A 10,397-nucleotide genomic window follows, 5' to 3' on the forward strand; every position below is an offset into this window, starting at 1 on the left:
CATTTCAAATAGCGCACAACAGCCCGCTTTTATTGATACTTCTTAGCGGTCGCAGCGCCTCACTTATTTTATCCATATTTCGGGGACAATATTTTCTATAGCGATCGTTCTCCTTCTTATAAGCTTCATGAGCGTACCTGTCCCTAAAAATTTGTAGAATTTATAGTTCATTTTTAAGCCACCAGCCGCGCTGTCATCAAGAGGTAGTATCTGTGAAGTTAGCTGTTGTTGTTAGCATAATGTACAAATTGATATATCATTTGAAATTAGCGCACAACAGCCCGCTTTTATTGATACTACGTATTGATCGCAGCAGCTCACTTATTTTATCCATATTTCGGGGACAATATTTTCTATAGCGATCGTTCTCCTGCCTATATGCTTCATGGTTTGTACACATATTATAAAATTTCCGCCTAATTGGCGCCCTCACGGGTAAACAGTGATGTTTACGAAAAAATGTTTCAAACAAAAGTTGTTTAATTTTTGATAAGGAACATTTTTTACATTTAAACTTTTGTTCTATCTCTAACGGTTTATAAGATGGGTCCTACGGACCCAAGACCCAATTGACCTATGATGTTCATTTACGAACTTGACCTCACTTTTTACGTCCTGAGTACGCTGTAAAAATTTGAGCTCGATATCTTTTTTCGTTTTTGAGTTATCGTGTCCACAGACGGACGGAGGGACGGACGGACAACCGGAAATGGACTAATTAAGTGATTCTATGAACACCTATGACAAAATTTTTTTCCTAGCATCATTATTTTTAAGCGTTACAAACTTGGGACTAAACTTAATATACTATGTATATTTCATATATACATGGTATAATAAACTTAATTAATATACTATGTCATGGTATAATAATAAAAAAAAGTCTAGCGGAGGCTTGTCTAATCATAGATAAAATTTGTCCGTGGTCCCTCTATAATTTGATTTCACAACTGTTGCTAGAACGCTACTGCCATCTGTATTGGATTGTCTTAAGCATTAGCAAAATAAGCTACCTAATTTTATTATTTTCCTAATTAGGTAAATGTAAACAATTTAAATTTATTAAAATAATGTAAAAGGATGTAAACTACTTTATTTTAGTTTTGAAATATTAATTTTAATTCTTTTAAATATGTTCGTTTAAAGATGATACCTCTGATGATACTTAGGTTTGGTCAGATGGCGAAACGTTTATTGAAGAACTCATCTGAAAGTCCAAATAATTAATGATAAACATATAATTCATTGCAAAAACATTAAATTTTAAAATTTATAAATTAATTTATTGCTTAAATGATTAATTTTTATTGAAATTAATTGAAACGAATTTCCAAAACATACGATTCGTACATGGAATAACCACTATCGAGTAAAAAATGAACCAAAATGAATTGAACCGGCATTTTTTTAACATATTGTCAAAATTAAATGTAAACATAAATATTCATATCACAGCATAAAGTTCATCTAGTCGTTTAGTAATAATTACCATGTCAATGGAGCAAACAGCATGTGAAGGTATATTATTAGTTAAATAACTAAAAATTTTATAGTTACATAACCTTTAAATTTTAGATTTGAAAGCTTTTGAAAGACGATTAACTGAAGTTATTGCCCACTTACAACCTTCAGCAACTAGATGGAGAAGTATGTTGCCTTTATTTTTACATATTTGTTAAAATAAAATGCTCATAACTTATCATATGTTTTTATTTTTAGTAATATTGGTGATTATATCGATATGCACAGCAGCTGGAGCTTGGCACTGGCTTACAGATCCTGATACCGCTGCTGTACCGTTTATGCAATCATTATGGAATCATCCGTTCTTTGCAATTGCATCTCTTAGTTTAAGTAAGAATTAAAATTATAACTACGAATAATACTGGTTGTAAAATTTTATGCATATAAAGTAACAGCATATTGTCCCTTGGCGAAAGTTATGTTAGGTATTCTAATGGAGTAAACTTTTTGTTTTCATATATCTCAAGAGTTATAGGATAACTGTCGCTAAAATTTTCGTAAACATTAATAACTAAATTAAATATTGAATGCGACTTCCTTTAAGTGCCAATACTTGATTGCCAGTGTCTATAAGATTATAAGATAAATTATGCTGTTGCCTTATAATCCTAAACTTTTACGAATAGTTATTGGACTAAATTGAATAATAATAAACATTTTTCCAGTGGTACTTTTTGCCATGGGCATCCATAAACGAGTGATTGCACCATCAATTATAACAGCACGAACTCGAACAGTCTTAGGCGATTTTAATATGTCATGTGATGAAACTGGAAAATTAATTTTAAAACCTCGACCGACAGTAACAACATGACAGCTGTACATGGCTTAGAAAATTGTTGAGTGTTTGATGTGTATAAATTATTTTATTTCATTTAATTGTAGTTATTTCATTTTTACATATTGTATCATGATTGTTGAGACAACTATCATTTTGAATATTCGTACCTACTACATAAATATAATAATTAAGGAAAATTTAAGAAATAATTGTTGAACTTTGAATCGTGTTTTTTTTTTCTTTCCAATGATAGCTCAGATAATAAGTTTTGAGATTTCTAAATGGAAATATTTCATTATTCACCAAGAAGTCTTAAAATAAATAATCAAAATATTTACATTTCGAAGAGAATATAATTTATAGTATTACGAATTTAGAAAAAAAATATGTCAATGTCTAACCGGAAAAAAGGGTGGTGATTGTAATCTTGACGCCATTCATATTATCAATAAATCATTCATTTTTTCAGTTTCTTGTATTATGATAGGCATCTATTTCTTCAAGTATCACAAAAAACTACTTAACAGATATTGATGAAATTAAAGTTAAGAATATTATTTCGACACGATCCGGTGATTTTACACAAAGTGGAATAACGGATTATTATGATTACAAATGTTAATATTTTTTAGGTATAAGTTTGGGTAATGTTAGTTGTTATCCGCTAGAATCCCCATTCCCCTTCTTTCCAAAAATATAATAGTAAAAATATAGCTCAAAACATCGAAATAATTGTGAAAAAATATTACTCAAATTATGTTCTAAAAAAACACGTCTCACCCAATTAAGTGGTAACATCTTTCGAACAATGTGTCTTTCCCATTCAAGTGGTAACATCTTACTGAAAAACCTGTAATTATCTGAAAAATACGATAATAAAGTCCAGTAATTCTGGACACTTATGGAAATTTTAGGTATCAAAAGGAAATAAAAATTACTTAGAATTCTTTTAGAAAATTTAATACAAAACAAGAAGCATTGTAAAAAATGCAAGAGAGCAAAAATACAAATTTGTGATAAGTCTTATAAACATTAACTTTTGTAAATAGTTAAAACTTTAATAAATTATATTTTACTACTTAATGAAATCAATTAGACCTGTTTTAGGCAAAATACTTTTGTTTAAAAAAAAATTTCAAATATGTAGTTACAAATATTCAATAATTTTTTTATCGCATCCATGATTCGAAATTTTTAATACTTAATTTGTCTTTTATTATTAATTTACCGTAATATTAAAATAGTTTATTTTTTCAAAAAAAACAATACATGATTGAGATCGCCGTTTTCTTTTGAGTTCAATGATAAATTTAAAAATACAACAAAAATTTTCATAAAACAGGTAACCGTTTACTGTAGTTTTAACATTTTTTTGTTATTTTTTTCCAAATAATACATCTTAATTTAATACTAGTCTGAAAATTAATATCTAACTAAAAAAGTTTCGATTTTATATTATTATAATCCCAGAATGTGTGAACACATATATTATTTTATTCAAAAAGCCAACAAAATAACAAAATGTTGGGAAAATGGGATAAGTATTTTCTCAGTAAATAACCATAAATAAATACTGTTAATTCTCGCGATAGAATTAACAATTTTTTTTCAGTCAACGAAGAATGTATCAAAATTAAAAGATTGGAAGAATGAGTTGTATTTGTGCAAAATTAATGATGCTGTATAAGCTCAATTTAAGAAAGGGAGTAAATTATTGAGTGAATTAAACACAATAATAAATCATGATCCTATAAGTTTTTGGTATCGATTATGCAACCTCGATATTTTTCACTTTCTAAGACACATTATTAATTAAATGTCCATTTCTAATATCAATTTTCTTTCAATCCAAAGATTATTTAATCGATGTTCTAAAAATAATAATTTACAAAAATCCTATCTTTTGATACGCCAGTAAAATCAGCATCACTACGTGCTTTAAAAAAATTTCTAAAATCTGCAAACATCACTTTTATTTTTACATTGAAATGAAAGATTAAAGTTAGTCTCACTTTTTTATCTTGTGAGGAATAATATCAAATTTCAGATATTTTCAATTTTTAGCTTTTCTTTGATTCTTTGATGCTTTTAGCATTAATGATTATTAACAATGTAAGTTATAACACTTTTTAGTCTGCCATTCACCCAACCATAATAAATTCATGTTTTGACGTAAATGAACAGCAGCATTTTAAAAATTCTATAGGTAAAAAGAGGCAAACTTTAAACATATTTATTTCTATAAAAAAATAAGAATTCCTAGCACTATGAGAGTTTAAAGAAAAATCCTAAATTTACTGGACCATCAAAAACATAGGTGTGAAAAAAATTTATTTAATTCTTAACAAGCAAGAAGTTGAAAGACATCTGTGATGTAAACAAAGTTTTTACATCGTTTATGCATTAAATTATTATCATTATTATTACATTATTGACTATTTTAAATTTCCTAATCACGATTTTTCTATCTCAGCAACAAAACAATCTTATCTATGTGTGCTGATAAATAATATTCCATTTATTAAAATTGTGTTTAAATAGATTTGATTAAAGCATGCAAAATATTTACGTAGAGTTGTCACATCACATTTAAGAAATTCACGCACAAAAAATGTGACTGTATTATAAAAATGTTAGTACGTCAATAAATAATCGTTATGTAAACGGTGGGATATAAACGCAATCCTTTCCTATAAATAATGATATTAGGGCTGCAAAAGGATCTTTGGTTATGCGCCTTGCATCAAACTATTGAGAATCTTTTGTTCAAATCCAACTTAGTCTGATAATATTCATTCACTTTACTCTCTGAAATATTTTTATCGATAATTTCTTTAAGTGTATTTTCATTGCAAACAATTGCAATTACAAATAAAATGAATTGTAATTTTATGTTGAAACGAAGTTACCATCGAAAATTCCTGGTTAATTCAATGTAAAGTAATTAATTCTAAGTACATTTATAAATTCGTTTCAATTATGTATTCTTTTCGAATTATATTAATAGTGATCAGATCAAATTTTCAAAATACAAATCGTATTTTCAGGAAAGAAATGTAAAAGAATGTTTGATGGAATATGAGGCCAGCAAGTCGAAATATGAGGCGCATAAATCATTAGCAAAGACCTTTTTCAGACTAGATATCAGTCCATTATAATTTTCTACTGACGTTCGAAAATAATAGAATAGTTGCTGAGATAGCAAATGAAATAAGACGCTTCTCAATTTTATTCAATTACGTATACAATTTAATCTAGATCAATCTTTATCGGGGGATACACACAAAAATAGGGTCACTTAGAAGCGTCTTTATTATTGTTCTTTTTTGCTTACTATTCTCTATTTCGTTAGAAGTAATATCAATATAGTTAATTTATTTTTATTTTAGAAAGGTTATTTTCTAGTACAATATAAATAGACAATACTTTCTTCTATGAAAATTTAGGATTGTTTGTTATCCGTGAATATGTACATCTTAACAATAAAAATACTGAGACTAGCAAGTCTTAGCATTTTCAATTAAATTAAAAATATTTAAATATATAAATAATTATACAAAAATTATTGCAAATAAAAAACTTGTTTCAGAAAAAAACAATTTTTGAAACATAGTTTTATTTTTAATAAAACTTGTCGCTTTGCAACCCGTTTCAAATTTATTTTCAGTAACTATAAAAATGTGCGCAAAATTGATTGAACTATTAAAAAATTTAACAAAAATTACGCTAAAATAATTCTACTTACAATTATTTTTTTCGTGCCTTATTTAATACAATTTCGTTTTTTGGTGTTATTATTAAGGCTTTATTCATTAGAACGTTAATCAATATAAAAAATACTTCGTTGTTATGAAGACTGAGTTAATATTATTTTCTAATACTAGAAAATGGTATTAGAATTTTCCAAGTTAGTTCAACCAATTCCTATTAAGGTGTTTAGTAGGAATAAGGTAGCGACTCTTTTTCTTTTTTCGTTATCTGACTACTTTTGAACTTTACGGTAGACGTATAATTTCGATAACCGAATAATTAAAATGTGAGAAGCATTTCATAAAGAATTATTATACTTTATAGTTTAGAAGCATGGTGACTGAAGAAGGAGACCAAACTTCATGTAAATAAATGGCCGTTACAAATAAAATGTCAGTAGTTTTCCTTTTGCACTGAAGTGAATAGAAGATTTTTAAAATACTACATAGTTCATATTCACTCCTATTAATTATGCTAACTGTAATTTCTACGTTTACTTTACTAAGTTTGTCAATTCTCCCGCTTGAGTTCAGCCTCCTCTTCTAATCTACATGGTTTGGAATCTCTGCAGCCGTCATCAGAAATTGAACATGACGTACAGTCGTAATTTTCAGCCAAAGTATCAGAAAGAGATACAAAATCTAAAGTTGAAATTCAGTAGCCCATTATATTCTTAATTTTTAGACGTATTCCTAATTTTTAGATACAATAATGTTGAGTAGATTTTTATTACTTTAAACGAAGTAATTTTTATATCAGAATATCGAATGTTCTAAGTTGCACATTAATTTCAATTATAAAAAACTTTCAATAAAATTTAAAAAATCAGTAAAAAATTGTACAACTATATATAAAATATCTTCACAAAAATTTTTAAATCGAAGATTTTCCTTTTTTTTAATGCCAATTTGATTTTTGTTTTATAACTAATTTTTGTATTTTCATATAAATATATTACGATTACTGGCAGTGCTTTATGTTACGTAATATATTTGATTAAAATTATTTAAACGTGTGCATATTATTAATTTTGAAAAAATTATTAATTAAATAATGTCTAAAGAGCGATCGATATGTAAAACAGCTATGCTGCTAAAAGATTTTTAATATTCTTTGGTGTGTTTTCTTCATTTAAATGTTTTGTAGTGTATCGAAGTGCATTTAGAAGTGGTTCAGCGCGTGCAGGTGGCTGTGATTGTAGTAAACGTACACAGCCTTTTACATCGACATGAGCTCCACGTGCAAATGCTCCAACTGGATGAACATGGTCGTATAATATCACTAAACCGACCATCACCCGCAATACAAGATGATACGTTTCTTCATGTTCGAATTGACCAACTAATTTTCTGTAAACCAAAATTTAATTTACAATAAATATATTACATTTCTACAAATTCGCCGAAACAATCACACATTTCCAGTGACGATAAAAGAAAAAATGAGTAAAATTTTTTCTGCATGATAAAACTTTAAAATGACAAAGCAGAAATTCTATCCATTGAATTTTTTTTCGTCGCTGGGAATCTTCCTAAATGTGTAATTCAACTTACGGATTTTCTAGCATTCTTAAACAAACTTTGGCCATAGTTCCTAATGTTTCAGTCGTATTTTCAACAGGAATATCTGCATTATCTTTTACAAACGTAGAAGTTGCTTCACTGAGTACTTTTAACATAGGTGTCGGATGTGCATAAAATAATGACATTCGATTGGCCAAGTCCGAGTTAATAGTTCCAACGTTTGCAGCACTTCCAATATTTTGTTGCCTAGACACAGTTCGTCTATAATAACTAAAATCATTTTGTATTGCTGGAGTTTTCATCTGAAAATTTTTTAATTGAGATATTAGTTCTTTTAAAAGTAAGTATGAACATTAAAAAACCACCGTGGTTTAATCGTGAAAATATGTCTTGAAAGCATGGGATTTTTCTATTTAATATAATAGTTCAGTCGAAAAGACTTCTAGACTCAAGACAAGATTGTTTAATAAAACGAAATGAATTCTTTAATGATCCTCCATTTTATTTCTTAGGTGAATTTTTGGTTATTAGATTTCCCTAGTTACTAGACGTCTCGAATTTGATCTTTTAAAGTAATAAAAAAAATCGTTTAGGTATATACCTTGTATTCATCAAATTTTAAAACAAATTCTAGAATTTCTGCAAGTTGTTTAACTAGAGCTTGTTGAGTTTCTAAATGTTGAGTGGGACTCATACTTCCACCACATAATTTTCCTAACAATCTCGGTACAACTCTTTCTAATTCTCTTGAAAATTCATAACATCTACGAACTTTGGCCACAAGAGGACAGACTACACTCCAAGCACGCTGTTGAACTTCAGGTACAGGCATAGCTATCGCTTCTCGAATTTCCTTTCCTGCACCCTGTATATTAGATGAGATTTAAATAAATATTTTCTGACCCGCATTTGCTTAAACAAAAGAATAATGTTTACCTTATAGTTTTGAATTTCTTCAAGAACGGATTCGGAATCTTTAAGTACTCGTTGAACATCTTCATAAACATCTCGTTCCGTATCAGTTGGTGCAGCATTTTCAAAATCTAAAAACACTTCATACCTTTGAGGTGCACAACATGTTGAATCATCACGAGCTAATAAACTCAGCAATTTTCCCATGATTTTCAATTATTTTTTTTCAAGTGTCACTTTCATTTACAATCACGAACATAACCAAAAACAATAAATAAATAAATATTTTTTTACTTCGATAATCACAAAAATAAAAAACTGATTACAAAATAGAAGGTTTATTAAAACATATTTAATAATTTATTTGATTATTACATTATTTATTTATTAAAAATTTCAAATTTAAAACGATAGTGTTTACGCCTACTTTTAAAGATAATAAAACACTAAAAATAGCACCAATTGCACAGCCGTATATTATGCGGTTTCATATACATTATTATTTTACATTTGAAATTCCCCGTAATTATGGCATATAATCCCTAGTGATGACTATATTGTAGCAAATTGCTTGAATTAATCAACAATTAATGTCGAATAACACATTTATTTAATCAGTTGGAATAATTTTTATTAATAAATAACGTTTGTTGCTTCAAGGTTTTAATAGTTGACAGGATGTTTGGCTTTATGACAGTTTATATGAGGCAAGGGAACCATTCAATTCGTCACATTTAAACTGATTAATAATTATTTGAATTTTTACCAATCTGCATATTTACATATAAAATAATGAGTGCTGATCTAAATAAACTACAATCTAAATTTTAAATAATTCCAAAATTTAAATAGTATGTGAGATCATTATTTTAGTACCCAATTATAAAGATATTCACTTACACAATATTTATTGATTTCCAATAGCAAAACAATAATTGATTAGTTATTAATTTTCACATAATAACAATATTTGTAGATACATAAGTCTTACTAAGTTAAAATTATTGTAACAACAAAATACGTAAGAAATAACATGAATCATAGAAATTATATCCCACGTACACGGAAGAATTTACTAATGTTATACAATGTTCTTTTATCACTTTCAGAAATAATATGAATCTATGAAGTAACTTTTATTACAAGTTACAGGAATTTTTTGTAAAATTAGTTGTAGGTAAATGTTAAAAATTTGTCAATATTAGTCGGTCGTCTTTCATTTTTATTTCAAATCCATGTTTGGTTTTTGATATACCAAATTGAAAATTGGCGAATTCCCAACTTTTTTATAAAAACAAAATTTTAACATTCCATAGAACCGATGTTATATACTAAAAACGTATTTTATAAACAGCGTTTTAAACTTTGTTTTTGTATAAGGGTCGCGGTCATTTACATTTTTTATACAAATAATAAGAATGACTAATTATGAATGATCATCAAGAGCAAATTAAAACACCTACTATCCAAGAGAAATTTAGAAAATTTAAAAAAACCCCGACAGATACAAAAAAATCAAAATCGGCTCATCTGTTTAGGATCTACGATACACGTCTCATATATTCAAATAAAAAAGGCGCACTCGTTCGATAAACATAGAAAAATCGGAAGTGAATATTTTCATCCGAATTTTTTTTAAGGAAGGAAATTCAATCCAAACAGTATTAGTAAACGTCAATTAAAGAATTTTTATTTTTTTGTAGGTGTTAATTAAAAATTTTGGATTTCTATTTTTTCTGAATCCTAAAATCATAAAAATCTATCCATCTAGTTCATTTGACGACTAGATGAGTTGTTCTTGAGATATCGACGGAAATTCTTCAAAAAAATACGGACTTCGTATACGCTTCGGACCATATCATGAGGAGTATTCGTTTCATCACTAAATGGATCAGACTTTTATACCA

General features: G+C 27.7%; 2 protein-coding genes across 3 annotated transcripts; one reads left to right on the forward strand and one right to left on the reverse strand.

Moving 5' to 3' along the window:
- The first annotated feature begins 1,357 nt into the window (after positions 1 to 1,357).
- On the forward strand, positions 1,358 to 2,491 carry LOC123298272 (nuclear envelope phosphatase-regulatory subunit 1). Its single transcript, XM_044880233.1, has 4 exons — positions 1,358 to 1,518; positions 1,576 to 1,647; positions 1,720 to 1,854; positions 2,190 to 2,491. The coding sequence occupies exons 1-4, from the start codon at positions 1,491 to 1,493 to the stop codon at positions 2,336 to 2,338; spliced, it is 384 nt and encodes a 127-aa protein (XP_044736168.1). The 5' UTR covers positions 1,358 to 1,490; the 3' UTR covers positions 2,339 to 2,491.
- Positions 2,492 to 6,963: 4,472 nt separating this feature from the next.
- LOC123297590 (CYFIP-related Rac1 interactor B) lies at positions 6,964 to 9,407 on the reverse strand. Of its 2 annotated transcripts, XM_044879318.1 has the most exons (5): positions 9,391 to 9,407; positions 8,515 to 8,726; positions 8,180 to 8,443; positions 7,609 to 7,880; positions 6,964 to 7,404 (listed from the first exon to the last, which is right to left on the reverse strand). In XM_044879318.1, the coding sequence occupies exons 2-5, from the start codon at positions 8,695 to 8,697 to the stop codon at positions 7,140 to 7,142; spliced, it is 984 nt and encodes a 327-aa protein (XP_044735253.1). In that variant the 5' UTR covers positions 8,698 to 8,726; positions 9,391 to 9,407; the 3' UTR covers positions 6,964 to 7,139. The 2 variants fall into 2 exon arrangements, with proteins under 2 accessions (XP_044735253.1, XP_044735252.1); XM_044879317.1 differs by lacking the exon at positions 9,391 to 9,407 and having other exon boundaries at positions 8,515 to 8,801.
- Between the last annotated feature and the right edge of the window lie 990 nt (positions 9,408 to 10,397).

This window comes from Chrysoperla carnea, chromosome 4, assembly GCF_905475395.1.
Source record: "Chrysoperla carnea chromosome 4, inChrCarn1.1, whole genome shotgun sequence".
Lineage (NCBI taxonomy): Eukaryota > Metazoa > Arthropoda > Insecta > Neuroptera > Chrysopidae > Chrysoperla > Chrysoperla carnea.

What these genes read in the sequence shown, in the direction of transcription:
- LOC123298272 (XM_044880233.1), top strand. Translation starts at nt 1,491, where the DNA reads ATGTCAATGGAGCAAACAGCATGTGAAG. An exon ending in TTCAGCAACTAGATGGAGAA is followed by an intron (nt 1,648 to 1,719) that starts GTATGTTGCCTT and finishes TTTTATTTTTAG; the next exon opens with TAATATTGGTGATTATATCG. An exon ending in AATTGCATCTCTTAGTTTAA is followed by an intron (nt 1,855 to 2,189) that starts GTAAGAATTAAA and finishes ACATTTTTCCAG; the next exon opens with TGGTACTTTTTGCCATGGGC.
- LOC123297590 (XM_044879318.1), bottom strand. Translation starts at nt 8,697, where the DNA reads ATGGGAAAATTGCTGAGTTTATTAGCTCGTGATGATTCAACATGTTGT. An exon ending in AAGAAATTCAAAACTATAAG is followed by an intron (nt 8,444 to 8,514) that starts GTAAACATTATT and finishes TCTAATATACAG; the next exon opens with GGTGCAGGAAAGGAAATTCG. An exon ending in TAAAATTTGATGAATACAAG is followed by an intron (nt 7,881 to 8,179) that starts GTATATACCTAA and finishes AAAAATTTTCAG; the next exon opens with ATGAAAACTCCAGCAATACA.